The sequence below is a fragment of the Scyliorhinus canicula genome, chromosome 7, assembly GCF_902713615.1.
Source record: "Scyliorhinus canicula chromosome 7, sScyCan1.1, whole genome shotgun sequence".
NCBI classification, from domain to species: Eukaryota; Metazoa; Chordata; class Chondrichthyes; order Carcharhiniformes; family Scyliorhinidae; genus Scyliorhinus; species Scyliorhinus canicula.
In genome coordinates this window covers 17,632,581-17,656,917 of record NC_052152.1, presented here as the reverse complement: position 1 = coordinate 17,656,917, position 24,337 = coordinate 17,632,581, and the positions used below count along the sequence as shown (strand labels likewise).

The 24,337-nt window shown below is 47.6% G+C and overlaps 2 protein-coding genes across 21 annotated transcripts in view; both read left to right on the top strand.

Moving 5' to 3' along the window:
- The first annotated feature begins 3,010 nt into the window (after positions 1 to 3,010).
- On the top strand, positions 3,011 to 16,949 carry LOC119968648 (flocculation protein FLO11-like). Its single transcript, XM_038801269.1, has 3 exons — positions 3,011 to 3,214; positions 14,330 to 16,901; positions 16,937 to 16,949. Exons 1-3 carry the CDS (start codon positions 3,166 to 3,168, stop codon positions 16,947 to 16,949), a joined length of 2,634 nt encoding a protein of 877 aa, XP_038657197.1. The 5' UTR covers positions 3,011 to 3,165.
- Positions 16,777 to 24,337, top strand: part of LOC119968751 (mucin-17-like) — a 64,283-nt gene continuing 56,722 nt past the window's right edge. For 18 of the 20 annotated variants that reach the window (XM_038801430.1, XM_038801420.1, XM_038801427.1 and 15 more), the window contains exon 1: positions 16,777 to 23,677. In XM_038801430.1, coding sequence (XP_038657358.1) covers positions 16,960 to 23,677 — 6,718 coding nt within the window. In that variant the 5' untranslated portion in view covers positions 16,777 to 16,959. The remainder of the gene's footprint in view (positions 23,678 to 24,337) is intronic. The other 2 variants (XM_038801415.1, XM_038801423.1) reach the window with 2 other exon arrangements.

Sequence of the window (24,337 nt, the reverse complement as noted above, 5' to 3'; positions counted from 1 at the left end):
TCATCATCAAGGAAGGTGGAAAATGTGTTGGAAGCTGTCCAGAGAAGGTTTATCAGGCGAATGCCGGGAATCAGGAAAGGTTGGACAGGCACGGACTGTATCCGCTGGGAGAGGTGACCTGACTGAAACGTATCAGATCTGGAGGTGAAACTGAGGTTACAATCGGACCAGACAGGATGTTACTGAATGACGGAGTGGGCTCGAGGGGCAGGAGCGGGTAAATGGGCCTTCCCGCAGCGCTAACGTCGCTACATTTTATATGGAAATGTTTGATGACGACAGTAGTTTCAGGGAGGGGTGAACTCTTGCGTGCTCAGAAATTGATCCCAATCTTTTCTGCACAAATGTGACGCCAGGTATGACGTCTATTTTGGGCAATGCTGGTTCCCAAGCTAACACAATGGCTAACAGTTGAGGTTAGTCAATAGAGAGAAGCTGGATGGATTGTATGAATTGGAAGAGGCCTGAATTTGCTGAATCAAAGGGTGGGATTCTCCAGCCGCTCCCGCCCACTGACCGGATATTCCCGCCCAAAGCCAATGGCCCTTTACATGGTCCAGCTCCCGTCCGTGGCGACCCTGCGGCAGACGGGGCAGAAGAATCCGGCCCAGTATCATACATTTGGATGCAGAAGTGCAGAAAAACTCAGAATAGGACTAAGCTGGAGGAATAAGATGCCAAAGAAGATCGAAAATGGCATTCTTTCCAACATTTTGGGCCTAGCGTTGGAAGAAAACTGAGAAATGGGAGATTTGGAGATATCGGTGTGATATCGGCGCAACCTAACCATAACGAGAGAGAGTCCATTCTGTGCGGAATTAGAGGGGTCATTCCCAGAGTGACTCCTCTATCTAACGACACTCTGTGTGTTTTCGGGTCCCGGCAGGAAACTTTCCCCGAGGTTGCACTTAGCACCACTTCCTGCACTGAGGTGTTCCGAAGAGCACAGCTCGTCAGGACAGGAAGAGATCTCGCGTCCTGATCTCTTGATCCTCCGATGGTATGGCCGGACCCCTTCCCCCAGTGACCCAACTCACTTGTTGGGAGTCCTATGAGCCCCCCCCCCCCCCCCCCCCCCCCCCTAACAGCTCACCTCATATGGGCAGGGCGCCCCTGGTCTGATCCCCAGTGTGGGAAAAATGCCACCTGCACCACCACCCTGGCACCCTGGCAGTTCCACTGCCACCTTGGCAGTGCTACTTGGACACCCTGACAGTGCCAGACTGGCAGTGCCAAGGTGGGCGGGTGGCACCTGCAGTGCCAGCATGCCATCCTGCCCAGATACCAACCACCCGGGGGCCTCCGGTCCCGTTCCACCTGGTACCCATTTGTGAGGACCAGTGCAAACTGGCACCCGGCTGAGTTGTCCTCAGTGAGGCATGTAGCTCCTGGGAGCCGGTGAAATATGGCGTCGGCAGAGTTAAGTGAGCTGTTGAACTCACCTGCAAGTCTGCACCCCGCCCATTGTGGGCAGCGTCTTGATCACGACCTTCGGGAATCGTGGCAGAGGCCTCTCCCAGTATCCGCCGGCCCCTGGGCCACGCGGTTACTCCAATCAGTCCTTTGAAGGACATTTCATTGACCAATGTTCAGGAACTCCCAGAATGGTCATAAACAAATCCAATTGCATAATCTGATGGGTGAACATTTGAAGAAACAGCAATGGTTCTTCAGCGTTTCACATACATTTCCCTCCTGTCTTCATCCACAGGTTCTGTCCAGTGGCCCCAGTAATATGTCCTGCCCAAAAAGATTGATATATATATATAAATATTCCTTTCTTCATTAATCATAAATTAGCTGGTGATGGTGGTTGGCAATTCTTCAATTTGTGCACAATATAGAAATATTCCAGCAAGGATTAATATTATAAAGGAAAACCTATACATGGAAGTATATTCCCTTAGTCAGCGCGTCATTAAAAAATAACCTGTAATTGGTGCCTTAGTGCACTGCCACAGCATCAACTAGCCCCAGAGCGAAGAGGCAGAGGCTTGCCACCATCACCTGCATGCTTGCGTTGAGTGGGAGTGACGAAGTGAAGGGGCTCGCCCCAGGGAGGTAGATCCCTTATCGACATTGTGGGTCTTGGCTTCTGTGGTTCTTGTTCAGGATTGATGAAAACCTCGGTGTGTGTGTGTGTGTGTGTTGGGGGGGGGGGCAAAGCTTGTTGGTAAACCTTAACGTTTATTCACCAGTCTTCAAACTACGCGCAGGCCAAGGGTTAATACGAGGCTTCACATGGAACCATCAGAATGCTCTGCTGTCACGGTACATCGCGGATGCAGGCAGCACGGTTGCACAGTGGTTAGTACAGTTGCTTCACAGCTCCAGGGTCCCAAATTCGATTCCCTGCTTAGGTCACTGTCTGTGCGGAGTCTGCACGTTCTCCCCGTGTCAGCGTGGGTGTCCTCCGGGCGCTCCTGTTTCCTCCCACAGTCCAAAGATGTGCAGGTTAGGTGGATTGGCCATGCTAAATTGCCCTTAGTGTCCAAAAAAGGTTAGGTGGGGTTACTGGGTTACGGGGATAGGGTAGCGGTGTGGGCTTAGGTAGGGTGCCCTTTCCAAGGGTCGGTGTAGACTCAATGGGCCAAATGGCCTACTTCTCCACTGTAAATTCTATGATTCTATGCTGTGGACTGTCTTTTGCATTCCTTAATATGAACCCTTTACACATTGGATACAATGACCCCAAGTCTTATCCCGCAGGGTATCTGGAAGGAGAAGTGTCAGGGGTCAAGGGGCAGGTAGTGGCTGTGCTTTCAGGTTCCATTAGTGAGTGACAACTGAACACCAAAAACCTACGAGAATAAATAAAAAGTGTTGATACCTGACTGTTTTTCAGTTTCATATTGTCACTGCTTGCTATTGTTTGCCTGCTTGGAAAAAACCTTTTGCGAGTCACAGGTATGTAAATCATAACTGCATCGATGAAATCTGGAAAACACAAAGGTAAAATAGGTATTTAAGCTCTGCTCATGCCAGAAGCTTTCTATAGCCACTCCCCTTGACGCACCTACAGATAATGAAAAGTTGGTGGATCATTGCAATTCTTTAGCCTCTTACATAGGAAAGCACCTCTCGCAAACACCTCGAGAATGTTTAAATAGGATTTCACGCATCTACATCCACTCACTGCGAGAAGTCCGGTGTTCCAGCACCAATATGGAGCCAGGAAAGATATTCAGCTTAGCTTTAATAATTATGAGCTCAGGTAAGTCTGCCAATGATTAGTTTAATTTTAAATGTTACACTGAGCTCCCAGTTTGGGGGGGGGGAAGGAAGTTATATCATTTTCATATACATTCTCGTAATATTTATGGATGAGAAGTTGGATTGCAGAGTGGAAAAGCAGAAGATAAATAGGCCCTTTTACAGAGCTAAACAGATAGGTAGAGGGAACTGAGAGTCAGTACTCATGGACCCAACTCGAAAGCCTTGATGGAATTCAGCGCGGGTTAGTGTTAACATGCTGTTGGCTGGAAAAGTTCAAAAAGCTTCGAAGCCTTTACTGACTTCAATAGTCCGGGAGCAGGATTTAAAAAAAATTCGATTGGAAGAATTCCAACCAAATGCATAGCTCTAGACTGGCTGGTGAGGCGCCAATTAAACGCACAATATAAAGTGTAGTATCAGTTTAATGTCTGATACAACCCCCTTATCTGCGGAGCATATATTGAGTTAACCTTTGGAGCAAGAAGATGGAATAGGGGAGAAAAAAAACATTAATGCAGAGGGTGGTGGAAATATTTCTTAGTCAAAGTGTGGTTAGAATATGAATGGTTTCCGTAACAAATTCTGGGGGGGTTGGGGCGGGGGAAAGAGAGTCATGAATTATTTTGGAAAGATAAACAGTCCCTGCATTTGAAAAGAGAAATGTTGAAAAGTAGGCAAACTCAAGAATATGGTTGGCTATGAAGAGAAGCTGGATAAACCCGGGTCGTTTTTTTTCTTTGGAGCAGAGAAGGGGCCTGTTTGAGGTGTATCAGATTACGGGGGACATGGACAGGGTGGGTAGGAAGCAGCTGATCCCCCTTAGTTGAAGGATCAATAAAAAAGGAGGCATAATTTTAAGTTGAAAGGGAGGAGGCTTCGAGGGGACTTGAGGACATTCTTTTCAGTCAGAGGTTGGCGGGAACCTGGGATGCAGGACACATTTTAAAAAACATTTTCAACTGGGAAGCTGAAGCAACAAACATTTTTAAAATCAGAAAACCAGGAAATCAGAAAACTAAAGAGGTGAAAGAGCCACAAAAGGACTAAAATGGAAGTTGAAAGAGTGAGGATAGGTAAGCCGATAAGAGTTAAGCTAAGTAAATGGGGAAAAGAGAGACACAGCTGAAAAAGGGGCTGGTTTAGCACAGTGGGCTAAACAGCTGGCTTGTAATGCAGAACAAGGCGTGGGTTCAAATCCCGGACCAGCCTCCCCAAACAGGCTCAGGAATGTGGTGACGAGGGGCTTTTCACAGTAACTTCATTGAAGCCCACTTGTGACAATAAGCGATTATTGTTATTATAAAAGTGGAGTATATTAGTAAGGCAGTACATTGCTGGGCCTTTTAATGCCAATTTTAAATTCTGTCCTACAGTGCTATGCTTGGATGTGCAGTTCCACTGGATTTAGTGATTTATGATTGTTGAGGATGTTTGTCACAATAAACAAAGTACATTAACTTGAAGAATACAGCCTACATTTTCAGATACTTTGGCAACAACGCGTTGAAATGCTTTAACATTGTGTTTCTTTGGAAATATTTTAAGTCCTCCCTTGCTTAACTCAGGCAGCTGTTCTGATATTGCAAAGCCAGGTCCTTTATACATTTGTGCGACATTCCTGGTGCTCACAATTGATACATTTCAAAGCGTTGTTGCCAACATATCTGAAAATGTAGGCTGTATACTTGGGCTTTCAAGTTAATGTACTTTGTTTGTTGTTTGTAAAGAAGGCAAATGGTATGTTGGCCTTCATAGCGAGAGGGTGTGAGTATAGGAATAGAGATGTTTTACTAAAATTGTGTAGGGCATTGGTGGGTCCACACCTGGAGTATTGTGTGCTGTTTTGGTGTCCTTATCTCAGGATTTGGATTTTTGTTTATTGTCACGTGTACCGAGGTACAGTGAAAAGTATTTTTCTGCGAGCTGCTCAACAGATCATTAAGTACATGAAAAGAAAAGAAAAGAAAATACATAATAGGGAAATTTTAAAAGATTAGAACGATTGTAAGATAAATAAGAAGAGGACATAGGCAGCACAGTAGCATGGTGGTTAGCATAAATGCTTCACAGCTCCAGGGTCCCAGGTTTGATTCCCGGCTGGGTCACTGTCTGTGTGGAGTCTGCACGTCCTCCCCGTGGGTGGGTTTCCTCCGGGTGCTCCGGTTTCCTCCCACAGTCCAAAGATGTGTGGATTGGCCATGCTAAATTGCCCGTAGTGTCCTAAAAAGTAAGGTTAAGGGGGGGTTGTTGGGTTACGGGTATAGGGTGGATATGTGGGTTTGAGTAGGGTGATCATTGCTCGGCACAACATCGAGGGCTGAAGGGCCTGTTCTGTGCTGTACTGTTCTATGTCTATATGCTTGGGAGAGCTCACAGAGTTGCTAGCTCTTTGGCGTCCTCTTTCTTGCTATGGAGTGCTACGAAGGTTTACCAGGTTGATTCCTGGGATGACGGGACTGTCATATGAGGAGAGACTAAATCGGTTTGGATTATATTCATTGGGATTCAGAGGAGTGAGAGGGGAAACTTGTAAAATTCTAATAGGATTAGACAGAGTAGATTCAGAAAGAATGTTCCAGAACTAGGGGTCATAGTTTGAGGATAAGGGGTAAACCTTTTGGGACTGAGGTGAGGAGAACTTTCTTCACCCAGAGAGTGGTGAATCTGTGGAATTTGCTACCACGGATAATAGTTGAGGCCAAAATGTGTGTAATTTAAAGAAGGAATTAGATGTGCGAAAGGGATGAAGGGATATGGAGGGGAAGGCTTAATCAGGGTGCTGAATCTGATGATCAGCCATAATGAATGTTGGAGCAGGCCCGAAGGGCTGAATGGCCTCTTCCTGCTTCTATTTTCCATGCATGTTTCTAAAACTTAATAAAACAGGTAAAGTGTTCAGCTGGCAAAAGAATATTTTCATTTTTTTCAATTGGACAATCGTAACAATCGACGTAATTATTACACATTCCTTTTCTTTCTCCTTGTCTCTTTCTCTTATCTCAATCTCCCCCATTGCCCCTGTGTGACCAGTCTTCCCCTCAGCCTGTCTCTCCCCTTTAGGTTAATGATTTTGAAAGTTTAAACACAATAAAATCCAAAGCAGGTGTGTCAACAGAAGTATGCCATTTCCCTCCCCCGTCTCACATGCATTGCGCCCAATGTAAAGTCACACCTCAGTCGACCTTGTAAAACCTGCCCTCTTAGTTTTATAAATCATTTGGCAGAAGGTCAATAAATGTGCAATGATGCATCCTGTGAAATTGGGCAGACTGCATGTGTTCAGGCCGCGTAATACAAAGAACACAGTGAGGTTCTGGACAAATTAAACAGCTTCAGGTTCCTGCTTTCGTGAGGCTGAGAGTTCCATTTGAATATTTTGACAAATGCGTTAAAGGACAAAAGAAAATTCAAATGACAAACATGATCACATTATGTAAAATGGTACCTAAATTAATATGAAGTTATTTTGATCGCATAAATCGCTGGCTTTTAAAGCAGACCAAGTAGGCCAGCTGCACGGTTCGATTCCTGTACCAGCCTCCCCGAGCAGGCGCCGGAATGTGGCGACTAGGGGCTTTTCACAGTAACTTCATTGAAGTCTACTCGTGACAATAAGCAATACACATTTTTTTTAATGTGTGAAATTATAAATATTGCAGCTAAGCACATTTCAGAGAATTTACAGTGCAGAAGGAGGCCATTCGGCCCATCAAGTCTGCACCGGCTCTTGGAAAGAGCACCCTACCCAAGGCCATATCTCCACCCTATCCCCATAACCCAGTAACCCCACCCAACACTAAGGGCAATTTGGACCCTAAGGGCAATTTAGCATATCCAATCCACCTAACCTGCACATCTTTGGACTGTGGGAGGAAACCAGAGTACCCGGAGAAAACCCACGCACACACGGGGAGAACGTGCAGCCTCCACACAGACAGTGACCCAAGCCGGGAATCAAACCTGGGACCCTGGAGCTGTGAAGCATTTGTGCTAACCACTATGCTACCGTGCTGCCCATCATACACTGCGGCTTTTGTAACACAAATTAAAGGCAGTCACAGGAACATCAGCTGCTGCCATTACTTAGAATGAGGAAGAAGTTAACTTTCGTGTGTCTCCTTTGTTGAGATGTGGGGAGTCGCTGGCTGGGTCGGTATTTATTTCCCATCACGAATTGCCCTTGGAAGGTGCTGCCTCCGTGAGCTGCTGTTGTCCATGTAATGTGGGTACACCCACAATGTTGTGAGGGAGGAGGGGTTCCAGGATTTTGACCCAGCGACAGTGAAGGAACGGCGATATATTTCCAAGTCTGGATGGCGTCTGGTTTGGAGGCGAACTTGGAAGTTGTGGTCTTTCCCTGCATCTGCTGTCCTTTTGGGTGACACTGGCAGTGGGTTTGGTAGCTGCTGTTGCAGGAGCCTTGCGGTACATCTTGTAGATGGTACCCACTGTTGTTAATGCGCACCTATGATAGAGGGAGCAAATGTTAAAGTTGATCAATGAGCTGCTGATTAAGCAAGTTGCTTTGTCCTGGATGATGCTCCTGGAGTGTTGTTGGAGCTCTGCACACCCAGGCTAGTGGTGAATATTCCATCTCGTGCCACACAGATAGTGGACAGGCATTGGGAAGTCAGGAGGTGAGTTACTCACCACTAAAGACCAAACATCAAACCTACAGCCAAACTATTTCGCTAGCGAGTTCAGTTACATTGAATGGAATCCCAGAATGTTGATGATGGGGATTTCAGTGAAGGTAATGGTTGGATGCTATGGGAAGATGGTTAGATTTTCTCCCAATGGAAATCGTCATTGCAATAGTGCTTCCAAAGCACAAATGTTTCTTTCCTTGATCAGCCCAAGCCTGAATGTTGTCCAGGTCTGCATATGGGCAGAGACTACTTCAGTGCTTGAGGGGTGGCAAATGGTGCGGAACCCTGTTTTAACTTCACCAGGTTGGCACCTTTTTTTAAGCACGCCTGGTACTGCTCCTGGCATTATCGCCTGCACTCCGCATTGAACCAGAGCTGACCACTTGCCGAATCATGAGGTTACCGATTATGGTTGAAGACAATTCTGCTGCTGTAATGGTCTGAGGTGCCTCTTGCCCGTTTTTGAGATGCTAGATCGGTTCTGAATATAATCGATTTAGCACAGTGGCCGTGCTACATTAAGGATGGGCAACAAACGCTACCCGAGAGCAATACCTCCATTGTGTGAAAGAATAACAAAAAAAGGCAGAGTGTCTGTCACTCTTCCCAATACTGTTGTGGACAGATCCACCTACGACAAGTAGATTGATGAGGGCAAGGTCAAATATCCCTTCTGTTCTTTCCTCATCACAACCCGCAGGTGCTGCCTGGCAAATATTCCCTCCCGAAACTTGGTCAGTTTGATCAGTGATGCTGGCACTGATCTTCGTCATGGACATTGAAATCCTCCATTCGGAATATATTTGTCAACTTGCTAGCATCAGTTTTCCTCCCAGCCAGAAGGAGGCGTTAAATTTTTTGAGTGATATTTTCTCTGTCATGTGTCTGTCCGTGTCATCAGCCTACATCCTTCTGAACTCTGATACCGTCCTCCTCTTTGACTTCCTAGTATTAGTGTCAGATTATTTTAAATATTTACATAAATAATGAGTGTGGTAGCATGGCCCCTTTAAAGGTGGGGGGGGGGGGGGGGGGGGGGGGGGGTGCGGGCTCCAGGACCATGTGGCCGACTCAGAGCCAATCGCACGGGAATACGTGTACCCCGATGTAGTAATCCACGGGAGGCAGGAGTTCCGTCACCACACCAATATTTATTTACAATAACGATATTACAGGAGCAGCTACAAACAGTGCTGCTAGCAGTCCAGTCAACTTAAGACTGCTCACAAAGCCTACACAGGTGATTATATGGGGCCCTCAATGAGCTATCATTGAGGGAGCTCATACTCCAATTGGCCAACCAATAAAGCCAATTGGAGTTCATTACACCCGACCAATAGGGAGTTTGCATGGGACCATGGGAGCAGAAACCTAGGCAGTGTGGACCAGGGAACCAATTTGTTAAGACCTTCCCTTGCCTTTCATCAATAAACCCCTTTGTGAAGAGGAAGAGGAATTGTAAAAGGGGAAAAACGTTCCATGATTAAAAAAGGAACGCAGAGGAGATAAAGTTAAAAATTAGGAACCTACTGCAAAAGCTAGTGGTAAGCTGGAGGATTGGGAGAACTTTGAGGTTCAGCAAAAGGCTATTAAAAATAAAATCAAAAGAGCTAAGATGAACTACGAAAGGGAACTCGCAGAAAACATAAACACTGATACCAAAAGCTTCTATAAGTATATAAAGAGGAAGAGACTAGTTAAAATAAATGTTGGCCGTTTAGAGGACAAGACTGGTGAGGTAATAATGGAGAACACAGAGATGGCAGAGACACTGAACCAATATTTTGCCTTGTCTTCACGATAGAGGATAATAAAAAAAAACTGCAGTTAATGCAGAGGAACTTGGTGCAATAACCATCAATAGGGAGAAGGTATTGAATAAACTAATGGGATTAAAGGCAGATAAGTCTCCGGCACCTGATGGCCTGCACCCTAGGGTATTAAAGGAGGTGGCAGCAGAGATAACGGATGCATTGGTTATGATGTTTCAAAATTCTCTGGATTCTGGAAAGGTCCCAGTCAATCGGAAACATGCTAACATGACGCGCCTAAACAAAAAGGGAGAGAGGCAAAAAGTAGAAACTATAGACCGGTTAGCTTGACCTCTGTGGTGGGGAAGTTGCTGGAAGTTGGGGAATCAAACATTAAGGAGAAGATGACTGAACATTTGGAAAGACAAAGCTCAATCCACCAGTGACAGCATGATTTTATGAAATGTAAGACATGCTTGACGAACTTGCTTGAGTTCTTTGAGGATGTAACCAGCTAAGTGGATAATGGGGAACCGGTGGATGTGGTATATCTAGACTTCCAGAAGGTGTTTAACAAGGTGCCACATAAAAGACTGACCCAGAAGGTGAGCTTGCAGGGGACTGGGGGTAGAGCACTAGATTGGCTTGAGGATTGGCTGACTGACAGAAAGCAGAGGGTGGAGAATTGTAACTAGCAGCGTGCCGCAGGGGTCATTCCTCGAGCTTTATTTACAATCGATATAAATGATCTGCAAGCAGGAACAGAGTGTAACGTAGCAAAATCTGCAGATGATACTCAAATAGGTGGAAAGCAGGCAAAGAAGAGGAGATAAAGAGTTTACAGACGGATATGGAAAGGCTAGGAGAATGGGCCAAAGTTTGGCAGAGTTTAATATGTGGGTAAGTGTGAGGTTATCCATTTTGGCCGAAAAAATAGAAAGGCAAATTATTATTGAAATGGAAAGCAGATTCAACATGCATCTGGGCAGAGGGATCTGGGTGTCTTTGTTCATGAATCGCAGAAAGCTATTATGCAGGTACAGCATGTAATTAAAAAGGCAGATGGAATGTTAGCGTTTATTGCAAAAGGATAGGAGTATGGAAATAGAGAAGTGTTGCAATTGTATAGGGTGTTGGTGAGACTACATCTGGAGTATTGTGTCAAGTTTTGGTCTCCATATTTGAGGAAGGATGTGGTGGCATTGGAGGCAGTTCAGAAGAGGTTCACCAGTTTTATTCGGGGGATGAAAGACTTGACGTATGAGGAGAGATTGAACAATTTGGGGCCATACTCGCTGGAGTTTAGAAGAATGAGACGGGGTCTGATCGAGGCATATAAAATACTAAGAGGGATTCAGAAAGTAAACGTAGATCAAATGTTCCCCCTTGTGTGGCAGTCCAGTATGAGAGATCACAGACATAGGTTGAGAGGCAATAGTTTTAAAACTGAGATGAGGAGGTACTACTTCCCGCAGAGGCTCGTGAATTTGTGGAACTCACTGTTCCATAGTGCGGTGGAGTCTGAATCATTAAATGGTTTCAAGAAGGATATAGATGTATTTCTCATTGAGCACACAGGTTAAAGGGATGTGGGGAACCAGCAGAGAGATGGATTTGTGACCAGGAAGAGATCGGCCATGATCTGATTGAAGGGCTGAATTGCCCACTTCTGCTGCTAATTCCCATGTTCCTATGTTAACCACTGGAAGCCTCTAATGTATGTCTCAAGCCAGCACAATGAGCATGGGACAAAATGGGGGTCACAACTGTTCAATTCAATTCAGCCTTTTTAAAAAAATCATTTGATTTTGCTCCCTGATTTCTGTCCCTAACCTACTATGGTACGCACACTCCCACTTTAACCCCACGGGCTATTTTGTTAAATAGGAGAACGTTTTTTTAAATTCATCATTAATGATTCATGAATTTCAGTGACCAAGAATGTAATCTATAAATCTACAGTGATCTATAAATATTGTTTCATAGAACATAGAACATAGAACAGTACAGCACAGAACAGGCCCTTCGGCCCTCGATGTTGTGCCGAGCCATGATCACCCTACTCAAACCCACATATCCACCCTATAGCCGTAACCCAACAACCCCCCCCTTAACCTTACCTTTTTAGGACACTACGGGCAATTTTGCATGGCCAATCCACCTAACCCGCACATCTTTGGACTGTGGGAGGAAACCGGAGCACCCGGAGGCAAGTCTTCTCACCTTGTGATATGTAGCAGTTGCTCAGGACACAGCTTCATTGTACTATGGGCAGACTCTGTGCGAGTAAGCCAGCTACATTCATATTCATACATTGCTTTAAGAGCTATCAGCTGGCACAAGACGATGAGACCAAAATGATCTGCAGCTGCAAAAGAATTTGCTATTTTATTTTGTACGAGTAGGACTGAGATGATTGCCCATCAACATTTTCACGCGCAGTGCAGAAATGTGGGGCCAGATAAGACCATAAGACATAGGAGTGGAAGTAAGGCCATTCGGCCCATCGAGTCCACTCCGCCATTCAATCATGGCTGATGGGCATTTCAACTCCAGCATTCTCCCCGTAGCCCTTAATTCCTCGCGACATCAAGAATTTATCTATCTCTGCCTTGAAGCCATTTAGCGTCCCGGCCTCCACTGCACTCCGCGGCAATGAATTCCACAGGCCCACCACTCTCTGGCTGAAGAAATGTCTCCGCATTTCTGTTCTGAATTTACCCCCTCTAATTCTAAGGCTGTGCCCACGGGTCCTCGTCTCCTCGCCTAACGGAAACAGTTTCTTTGCGTCCACCCTTTCTAAGCCATGTATTATCTTGTAAGTTTCTATTAGATCTCCCCTTAACCTTCTAAACTCCAATGAATACAATCCCAGGATCCTCAGCCGTTCATCATATGTTAGACCCGCCATTCCAGGGATCATCCGTGTGAATCTCCGCTGGACACGCTCCAGTGCCAGTATGTCCTTCCTGAGATGTGGGGCCCAAAACTGGACACAGTACTCCAAATGGGGCCTAACCAGAGCCTTATAAAGGCTCAGTAGCACATCGCTGCTTTTATATTCCAACCCTCTTGAGATAAATGACAACATTGTGTTAACATCACGGGCGACATTCTCCATTCCCCGACGCCGATTTCATGATGCTGAAATTTGGGGCCGGGCCTATTTGACGCTGGTTTTTTATGCTCCGCCCCCTCTGAAATGACATAATCGTGAAGCGCACCGCGCGCAGCTGGAACGGCCTCAGCACGTCACCTGAAGGCCCTACCCCGCTGCTCCACACTCGATGGGCTGAGTTCAGATTCTCCGATCTGTGCGGAGAATCGGTGGTGTTTTACGTGAAAACAAATTGGCGCTGCCCCTCTCACCGATGCTGCAACCGGTAAGAGGCTAGCAGCTGCGTTACGTAAAACATTCGGCCCCCATGAAATAAACAGGTGGAGAATGGCCGGGTCCGTGGCCACACTTGCGCACAGTGATGCCCTGCAGCGTTCACACCGTCAAACATGGCGCCGGCCATGCGCAAACCCGACCTGGCAGAGTGTGCGATGCCGGCCACACCCCACCAGTCCCCCCAGCCCTCACGGAAACCCCCCCCGGCCAGCAGCACGTCTCCCGCCCGATTGTGGCAGCGCTGGACATAGTCCGCAGCCGCCAGGCCGGGTTTCCGTACAGCTGAAACCTGGGTGGGATTCTCCCCTACCCGGCGGGGCGGGGGTTCCCGGCGGGAACCACTCCGCCAACGGGCCGACCCAAAGGTGCGGAGGAGGGGCTAGGCCCGCCCCGTAGTGGTTGGCGCCCTGCCGGCTGGTGTGGAAGGCCTTTGGCGCCTTCTGAGCATGCACAGGAGCGTCAGTGGCTGCTGACGCCATCCCCGCACATGTGCAGGGGTGGGGGGATTCACCTACCCGTCGGCCATGACGGAGGCTAATGGTGCTGGAGAATTCGACGGCCAGAGGGGGCGGGATTCACGCCGCCCCCCGGCGATTCTCCGACCCGGCGGGGGGGTCAGAGAATCCCGAACCCTGAAGTGAACTGCGCTGTCGTGAACTCAGCCCATCGAGTGTGGAGCAGCGGGGTAGGGCCTTCAGGTGACGTGCTGAGGCCGTTCCAGCTACGCGCGGTGCGCTTCACGATTATGTCATTTCAGAGGGGGCGGAGCATAAAAAACCAGCGTCAAATAGGCCCGGCCCCAAATTTCAGCATCATGAAATCGGCGTCGGGGAATGGAGAATGTCGCCCGTGATGTTAACACAAGTTTCTTTTTCCCCAATTGCAATTGACAAGTTTGAGGCAAGGATTTTAAACTACAGCATGCATCTCTTCTTCGAGTAATGGATAGGGTTTTGTGGAAATCAAGATTTTATTTTCAACTTTCAGGCAACGTATCAGATAACAAGGTCCCTGCTTCCACAACAAGCCAGGTGGTCAGTGCAAGTAAAGATGGGTCATCACCATTCAATCTTACTGCTCTCAATTCAACAGCCACAGCGGAAGATTCAACTTTGTTAATCTCCACCGATTGCTTGTCCTCTATTTTGCACCATGCACCCCACAACAGCATAAACCCGATCCATTTCCAGTTCTCTCGAACATTGCCAATGAGTCACCTAGAAGGGAAATGTTAGCTCTCTTTCCACAGATGCTGTTAGCCTGCTGAGATTGTCCAGCATTTTCTGTTTCTGCACTAATTTGCTTTTGTTTTATTATAGATTTATTATCGCCATCAACTGGGGAAAGTACTTCTTCAGCAAATACCTCAACATCCACAGGAGCTGACACAAATTCAACAACGGTGTATTCGATGCTCTCAAATACTTCAACGCAAGCTATGACAAGTACATCAGTTGAAAATGAATCAAGTGTGACAACTTATAGTTCAGAAGAACCTACATCTGGTATATCAGATCCAGCAACGACACCAGATGCAACAAGTGTCTCCACATCGATGTCAGCAGCCCAAACACCTACTACGTCAAATATGGCCACATCCGTAATTTCTGCGCTGACATCCAGTACACCAAGTGTGCCAATAACAACTTCACTAGCTAGTACATCAAGTGTGTCAAATACTACATCACCAGCACCAACATCCAATTCATCAAGTGTGCCAGTTTCTACATCACCAGGCGCAGCATCTAGTTCATCAAGTGTGCCAGCTACTGCATCATCAGACGCAGCATCTAGTTCATCAAGTGTGCCAGCTACGGCATCATCAGACGCAGCATCTAGTTCATCAAGTGTGCCACCTTCTACATCATCAGAGGCAGCATCTAGTTCATCAAATGTGCCACCTTCTACATCATCAGAGGCAGCATCTAGTTCATCAAGTGTGCCAGCTACTGCATCATCAGACGCAGCATCTAGTTCAAGTGTGCCAGCTTCTACATCACCAGCCCCAACATCTGGTTCACAAACTGTGCCAGCTTCTTCTTCACCAGCCCCGACATCTATTTCACTTAATGAGTCAGCATCTATAACATCAGTCCCACCACCTAGTGCATCAAGTGAGCCAGCATCTACATCAACAGCCCCAACATCTAGTTCATCAAGTGAGCCAGGTTCTACAACAACAGCCTCAACATCTGGTTCTCAAACTGTGCCAACTTCTACATCACCAATCCCAACACCAAGTGCATCAAGTGAGCCACCTTCTACATCATCAGAGGCAGCATCTAGTTCATCAAGTGTGCCAGCTTCTACAACACCAGTCCCACCACCCAGTGCATCAAGTGTGCCACCTTCTACATCATCAGACGCAGCATCTAGTTCATCAAGTGCGTCAGCCTCTACATCACCAGTCCCACCACCCAGTGCATCAAGTGAGCCACCTTCTACATCATCAGAGGCAGCATCTAGTTCATCAAGTGCGTCAGCCTCTACATCACCAGTCCCACCACCCAGTGCATCAAGTGAGCCACCTTCTTCATCATCAGAGGCAGCATCTAGTTCATCAAGTGTGCCAGCTTCTACAACACCAGTCCCACCACCCAGTGCATCAAGTGTGCCACCTTCTACATCATCAGACACAGCATCTAGTTCATCAAGTGTGCCACCTTCTACATCATCAGATGCAGCATCTAGTTCATCAAGTGTACCACCTTCTACATCTGACGTAGCATCCAGTTCATCAAGTGTGCCAGCTTCTCCATCACCGGCCCCAACATCTGGTTCACAAACTGTGCCAGCGTCTTCCTCACCTGCCCCGACATCTATTTCATCAAGTGAGCCAGCATCTATATCAACAGCCCCAACATCTAGTTCATCAAGTGAGCCAGGTTCTACATCAACAGCCTCAACATCTGGTTCTCAAACTGTGCCAGCCTTTACATTACCAATTCCAACACCAAGTTCATCAAGTGCGTCAGCCTCTACATCACCAGTCCCACCACCCAGTGCATCAAGTGTGCCACCTTCTACATCATCAGAGGCAGCATCTAGTTCATCAAGTGTGCCACCTTCTACATCATCAGAGGCAGCATCTAGTTCATCAAATGTGCCACCTTCTACATCATCAGAGGCAGCATCTAGTTCATCAAGTGTGCCAACTTCTCCATCACCAGCCCCAACATCTGGTTCACAAACTGTGCCAGCGTCTTCCTCACCTGCCCCGACATCTATTTCATCAAGTGAGCCAGCATCTATATCAACAGCCCCAACATCTAGTTCATCAAGTGAGCCAGGTTCTACATCAACAGCCTCAACATCTGGTTCTCAAACTGTGCCAGCCTTTACATTACCAATTCCAACACCAAGTTCATCAAGTGCGTCAGCCTCTACATCACCAGTCCCACCACCCAGTGCATCAAGTGTGCCAGTTTCTACTTCACCCGCCCCAGCATCTAGTTCAAGTATGCCAGTTTCTACTTCACCAGCGCCAACACCTAGTGTATCAAGTTTGCCAGCTTCCACATTACCAGCGCAAACATCCAGTCCATCAAGTGTGCCACCTTCAACATCCCCAGCCCAAACATCTAGTCTGTTAAGTGAGCCAGCTTCTACAACACCAGCCCCTCCATACAGTTCATTAAGTGTGCCAGCTTTTACTTCACCAGCGCCACCGTCTAGTTCAGGTGTGCCAGTTTCTACTTCACCAGCTCTAGCACCTAGTCAGTCAAGTGTGCCAGCTTCTACAACACCAGGCCATGCATCTAGTTCATCAAGTGTGCCAGCTTCGACATCACAAGCATCAACACCTGGCCCTTCAAGTGTGCTAGCTTCTACATCACCAGCCCCAACATCTAGCTCATCAAGTGTGCCAGCTTCCACCTCACCAGCCTTGACGTCTCGTTCAAGTGTGCCAGCTTCTCCTTCACCAGCCCAAACATCTAGTCCGTCAAGTATGCCTGCTTCGACAGCACCAGCCCCAACATTCAGTACATCAAGTGTGCCAGCTTCTACTTCAGCAGCTCCAGCATCTAGATCAACTGTGGCAATTTCTACTTCACCATCACCGACACCTAGTTCATCAAGTGTGCCAGCTTCTACATCACCGGCCCCAGCATCTAGTCAGTCAAGTGTGCCATCTTCCACATCACCAGCGCTAACATCTAGTCCATCAAGTGTGCCAGCTGCTACATCACCAGCGCTAGCATCTATTTCACCAAGTGTGCCAGCTTCTTCCTCACTAGTGTCAGCGTCTCGTTCAAGTGTGCCAGATTCTTCCACACCAGCCCCAACGTCTATTTCATCAAGTGTGCCAGCGTCTACTTCACCAGCGCCAACACCTAGTTCATCAAGTGTGCCAGCTTCCACCTCACCAGCCTCTACATCTCGTTCAAGTGTGCCAGTTTCTCCTTCACCAGCCCAAACATCTAGTCCGTCAAGTGTACCAGCTTCTACATCACCAGCCCCAACATCTAGTTCATCAAGTGTGCCAGCTTCCATATCACCAGCGCAAACCCCAATTTCATCAAGTGTGCCAGCTTCCACCTCACCAGCCTTGACCTCTCGTTCAAGTGTGCCAGTTTCTCCTTCACCAGCCCAAACATCTAGTCCGTCAAGTATGCCAGCTTCTGCAACACCAGCTCCAGCATCTAGTTCAAGTGTGCCAGTTACTACTTCATCAGCGCCAATGTCTAGTTCATCAGGTGTACCAGTTTCTACATCACCAACCCCAACATCTAGTTCATCAAGTATGCCAGCTTCTACTTCAGCAGCTCCAGCATCTAGATCAACTGTGGCAATTTCTACTTCACCATCACCGACACCTAGTTCATCAAGTGTGCCAGCTTCTACATCACCAGCCCCAGCATCTAGTCAGTCAAGTGTGCCATCTTCCACATCACCAGCGCTAACATCTAGTCCATCAAGTGTGCCAACTGCTACATCACCAGCGCTAACATCTAGTCCATCAAGTGTGCCAACTGCTACATCACCAGCGCTAGCATCTATTTCACCAAGTGTGCCAGCTTCTTCCTCACTAGTGTCAGCATCTCGTTCAAGTGTGCCAGATTCTTCCACACCAGCCCCAACGTCTATTTCATCAAGTGTGCCAGCGTCTACTTCACCAGCGCCAACACCTAGTTCATCAAGTGTGCCAACTTCTACAACACCAGCCCCTACATCTAGTTCATCAAGTGTGCCAACTTCCACATCACTAGCACAAACGCCAAGTTCATCAATTGTGCCAGTTTCTACTTCACCAGCACAAACTCCTAGTTCATCAAGTGTGCCAGCTTCCACCTCACCAGCCTCTACGTCTCGTTCAAGTGTGCCAACTTCTACTTCATCAGTCCAAACATCTAGTCCGTCAAGTATGCCAGCTTCTGCAACACCAGCTCCAGCATCTAGTTCAAGTGTGCCAGTTACTACTTCATCAGCGCCAGTGTCTAGTTCATCAGGTGTACAAGCTTCTACATCACCAACCCCAACATCTAGTTCATCAAGTATGCCAGCTTCTACTTCAGCAGCTCCAGCATCTAGATCAACTGTGGCAATTTCTACTTCACCATCACCGACACCTAGTTCATCAAGTGTGCCAGCTTCTACATCACCGGCCCCAGCATCTAGTCAGTCAAGTGTGCCATCTTCCACATCACCAGCGCAAACCCCAATTTCACCAAGTGTGCCAGCTTCCACCTCACCAGCCTTGACGTCTCGTTCAAGTGTGCCAGTTTCTCCTTCACCAGCCCAAACATCTAGTCCGTCAAGTGTACCAGCTTCTACATCACCAGCCCCAACATCTAGTTCATCAAGTGTGCCAGCTTCCATATCACCAGCGCAAACCCCAATTTCATCAAGTGTGCCAGCTTCCACCTCACCAGCCTTGACGTCTCGTTCAAGTGTGCCAGTTTCTCCTTCACCAGCCCAAACATCTAGTCCGTCAAGTGTACCAGCTTCTGCAACACCAGCCCCAGCATCTAGTTTAAGTGTGCCAGTTACTACTTCATCAGCGCCAGTGTCTAGTTCATCAGGTGTACCAGTTTCTACATCACCAACCCCAACATCTAGTTCATCAAGTGTGCCATCTTCCACATCACCAGCGCTAACATCTAGTCCATCAAGTGTGCCAGCTGCTACATCACCAGCGCTAGCATCTATTTCACCAAGTGTGCCAGCTTCTTCCTCACTAGTGTCAGCGTCTCGTTCAAGTGTGCCAGATTCTTCCACACCAGCCCCAACGTCTATTTCATCAAGTGTGCCAGCGTCTATTTCACCAGCGCCAACACCTAGTTCATCAAGTGTGCCAGCTTCCACCTCACCAGCCTCTACATCTCGTTCAAGTGTGCCAGTTTCTCCTTCACCAGCCCAAACATCTAGTCCGTCAAGTGTACCAGCTTCTACATCACCAGCCCCAACATCTAGTTCATCAAGTGTGCCAGCTTCCATATCACCAGCGCAAACCCCAATTTCATCAAGTGTGCCAGCTTCCACCTCACCAGCCTTGACCTCTCGTTCAAGTGTGCCAGTTTCTCCTTCACCAGCCCAAACATCTAGTCCGTCAAGTATGCCAGCTTCTGCAACACCAGCTCCAGCATCTAGTTCAAGTGTGCCAGTTACTACTTCATCAGCGCCAATGTCTAGTTCATCAGGTGTACCAGTTTCTACATCACCAACCCCAACATCTAGTTCATCAAGTATGCCAGCTTCTACTTCAGCAGCTCCAGCATCTAGATCAACTGTGGCAATTTCTACTTCACCATCACCGACACCTAGTTCATCAAGTGTGCCAGCTTCTACATCACCAGCCCCAGCATCTAGTCAGTCAAGTGTGCCATCTTCCACATCACCAGCGCTAACATCTAGTCCATCAAGTGTGCCAACTGCTACATCACCAGCGCTAACATCTAGTCCATCAAGTGTGCCAACTGCTACATCACCAGCGCTAGCATCTATTTCACCAAGTGTGCCAGCTTCTTCCTCACTAGTGTCAGCATCTCGTTCAAGTGTGCCAGATTCTTCCACACCAGCCCCAACGTCTATTTCATCAAGTGTGCCAGCGTCTACTTCACCAGCGCCAACACCTAGTTCATCAAGTGTGCCAACTTCTACAACACCAGCCCCTACATCTAGTTCATCAAGTGTGCCAACTTCCACATCACTAGCACAAACGCCAAGTTCATCAATTGTGCCAGTTTCTACTTCACCAGCACAAACTCCTAGTTCATCAAGTGTGCCAGCTTCCACCTCACCAGCCTCTACGTCTCGTTCAAGTGTGCCAACTTCTACTTCATCAGTCCAAACATCTAGTCCGTCAAGTATGCCAGCTTCTGCAACACCAGCTCCAGCATCTAGTTCAAGTGTGCCAGTTACTACTTCATCAGCGCCAGTGTCTAGTTCATCAGGTGTACAAGCTTCTACATCACCAACCCCAACATCTAGTTCATCAAGTATGCCAGCTTCTACTTCAGCAGCTCCAGCATCTAGATCAACTGTGGCAATTTCTACTTCACCATCACCGACACCTAGTTCATCAAGTGTGCCAGCTTCTACATCACCGGCCCCAGCATCTAGTCAGTCAAGTGTGCCATCTTCCACATCACCAGCGCTAACATCTAGTCCGTCAAGTGTGCCAGCTGCTACATCACCAGCGCTAGCATCTATTTCACCAAGTGTGCCAGCTTCTTCCTCACTAGTGTCAGCGTCTCGTTCAAGTGTGCCAGATTCTTCCACACCAGCCCCAACGTCTATTTCATCAAGTGTGCCAGCGTCTACTTCACCAGCGCCAACACCTAGTTCATCAAGTGTGCCAGCTTCCACCTCACCAGCCTCTACATCTCGTTCAAGTGTGCCAGTTTCTCCTTCATCAGCCCAAACATCTAGTCTGTCAAGTGTGCCAGCTTCTACATCACCGGCCCCAGCATCTAGTCAGTCAAGTGTGCCATCTTCCACATCACCAGCGCTAACATCTAGTCCATCAAGTGTGCCATCTTCCACATCACCAGCGCAAACCCCAATTTCACCAAGTGTGCCAGCTTCCACCTCACCAGCCTTGACGTCTCGTTCAAGTGTGCCAGTTTCTCCTTCACCAGCCCAAACATCTAGTCCGTCAAGTGTACCAGCTTCTACATCACCAGCCCCAACATCTAGTTCATCAAGTGTGCCAGCTTCCATATCACCAGCGCAAACCCCAATTTCATCAAGTGTGCCAGCTTCCACCTCACCAGCCTTGACGTCTCGTTCAAGTGTGCCAGTTTCTCCTTCACCAGCCCAAACATCTAGTCCGTCAAGTGTACCAGCTTCTGCAACACCAGCCCCAGCATCTAGTTCAAGTGTGCCAGTTACTACTTCATCAGCGCCAGTGTCTAGTTCATCAGGTGTACCAGTTTCTACTTCACCAGCGCAAACACCTGGTTCATCAAGTATGCCAGCTTCTACCTTACCGGCCCCAACATCTAATTCCACACGTTTGCCAGCTTCTACATCATCAGCACCAACATCCAGTTCACCAAGTGTACCAGCTTCTACTTCACGAGCCACAGCACCTAGTTCATCAAGTGTACCAGCTTCTACTTCACGAGCCACAGCACCTAGTTCACCAAGTGTACCAGCTTCTACTTCACGAGCCACAGCACCTAGTTTATCAAGTGCACCAGCTTCTACTTCACGAGCCACAGCACCTAGTTTATCAAGTGCACCAGCTTCTACAGTGCCAGTGCCAACATTTAGTTCAACAAGCATACCAGCTTCCACTTCACCAACCCCAGCATCTAGTTTAAGTGTGCCAGTTTCTATTTCACCAGTTCCAACAACTAGTTCAAGTGTGCCAGCTACTCCATCACCAGTCCCTACATCTGGTTCATCAACTGTGCCAGCTTCTACCTCACCAGCCCCAGCATCTAGTTCAAGTGTGCGAGTTTCTACTTCACCAGCGCCAGCATCTAGTTCAAGTGTGCGAGTTTCTACTTCACCAGCGCCAGCATCTAGTTCAAATGTGCGAGTTTCTACTTCACCAGCGCCAGCATCTAGTTCAACACCAAGTGCATCAAGTGAGCCACCTTCTACATCATCAGAGGCAGCATCTAGTTCATCAAGTGTGCCAGCTTCTACAACACCAGTCCCACCACCCAGTGCATCAAGTGTGCCACCTTCTACATCATCAGACGCAGCATCTAGTTCATCAAGTGCGTCAGCCTCTACATCACCAGTCCCACCACCCAGTGCATCAAGTGAGCCACCTTCTACATCATCAGAGGCAGCATCTAGTTCATCAAGTGTGCCACCTTCTACATCATCAGACACAGCATCTAGTTCATCAAGTGTGCCACCTTCTACATCATCAGATGCAGCATCTAGTTCATCAAGTGTACCACCTTCTACATCTGACGTAGCATCCAGTTCATCAAGTGTGCCAACTTCTCCATCACCGGCCCCAACATCTGGTTTACAAACTGTGCCAGCGTCTTCCTCACCGGCCCCGACATCTAGTTCAAGTGTGCGAGTTTCTACTTCACCAGCGCCAGCATCTAGTTCAAGTGTGCGAGTTTCTACTTCACCAGCGCCAGCATCTAGTTCAAATGTGCAAGTTTCTACTTCACCAGCGCCAGCATCTAGTTCAAATGTGCGAGTTTCTACTTCACCAGCGCCAACACCAAGTTCAACAAGCGTGCCAGCTTCTACTTCATCAGCCCCAGCATCTCGATCAAGTGTGCCAGTTTCTACTTCACAAGTTCCAACAAATAGTTCAAGTGTGCCAGCTACTCCATCACTAGTTCCTACATCTGGTTCATCAACTGTGCCAGCTTCTACCTCACTAGAACTAGACACTGGCGCTGATGAAGTAGTAACTAGAGCCACAGCATCTAGTTCATCAAGTGTGCCAGCTTCTACATTACCAATTCCAACGTCCAGTCCATCAAGCGTGCCAGCTGCTACATCACCAGCCCGAACATCTAGTTCATCAAGTGTGTCAGATTCTACATCAGCAGCCCTAACATCAAGTCGATCAAGTGTGCCACTTTCTACATCATCAGTCCCAACATCCAGTACATCACGTGTGCCAGCGTCTACACCACCAGTCCCAACACCTAGTCCATCGAGTCTCCCAGCTTCGACTTCACCAGTCCCAACACCCAGTTCAAGTGTGCCAGCTTCTACTTCACCAGCGCCAACACCTGGTCCATCAAGTGTGCTTGCTTCTACATCATCAGTCCCAACAACTAGTTCATCAAGTGTGTCAGCTTCTTCATCACCAGCGCCAACATCTTCGTCAAGTGTGCCATCTTCCAGATCACCTGCGCCAACATCTAGTCCAGCAAGTGTGCCAACTTCGACAGCACCTGTTCACGAATCCAGCCGTTCAAGTGTGCAGGATTCCACGTCATCCGCCAAAACCTCCAGTTCATCAAGTGTGACCCTTTTATCCTCCCTTCCAAGTATATCAAGTACTGCACATCTGTCCAGCACCACGTCGCCTGCTTTTTCAGCTGGCGCATCAAGTGATTCAACCTCTGCTTTATTTGAACCTACCTCGACTGGTTTAAATGGATCTATACCTCTATCAGCAACCTCTCCCTCTGGTACATCAAGTCCGTTAATGTCCACATCAGCTGCAGCTTCTTCTGTTACATCAATTGTGTTATCCTCTGTCCCAGCTACATCTTCATCTGGTGCATCAGGTGAGTCAACTTCTCAGTTGGATCCTTTTTTTTTAGGAGAATAAATGAATCACTCTCCAAATCAGCTATATCTCATTCCAGATCTCATTCCAGAGTATCAGTTAAATCCAGCTCTTCACCCATTGCACTGATGTCTGTTATGTCACATTTTCCATCTTTTACGTCATGGCCTTGATTCTTAACGTCAGTTAGACCAAACTATATTATATCAGTGATTCCCATCTCAGCATCAGCCACAGGTACATGTAATGCAGGACTTGATTCACACTTGATTCAACACCTGGTACAACAGATGTGCCCAATTCTCTGCAGTTGCATCACAGATTTTTAGTGAGTCAGCTGTTATGCATGAAGAGTGACCGTGTCTATGTCAGCTCTGGTAAATATTAAGAGCGGAGCAACTGCTCCAGTTTACAGCGGGGAGGGATTGCAGAGAGGGTGGAGAATCTAGACACTGCTTTGATTTATATTTATTTATTCCACACTCCTTCCAAAGGTGTTCACTTCCTAACTGTTTCAAGCTTGACCAAATCCGAGCCATGAGACGAAGCTGGGCCTTTGATACTAGATTCATGCTGCCTGCTGTTTTGACTGGTTGCAGCGTCTAACCAGTGTTGACCCTGTTGTTGGTTGGCTGAATCCCTGAGCAATGGGCTAATA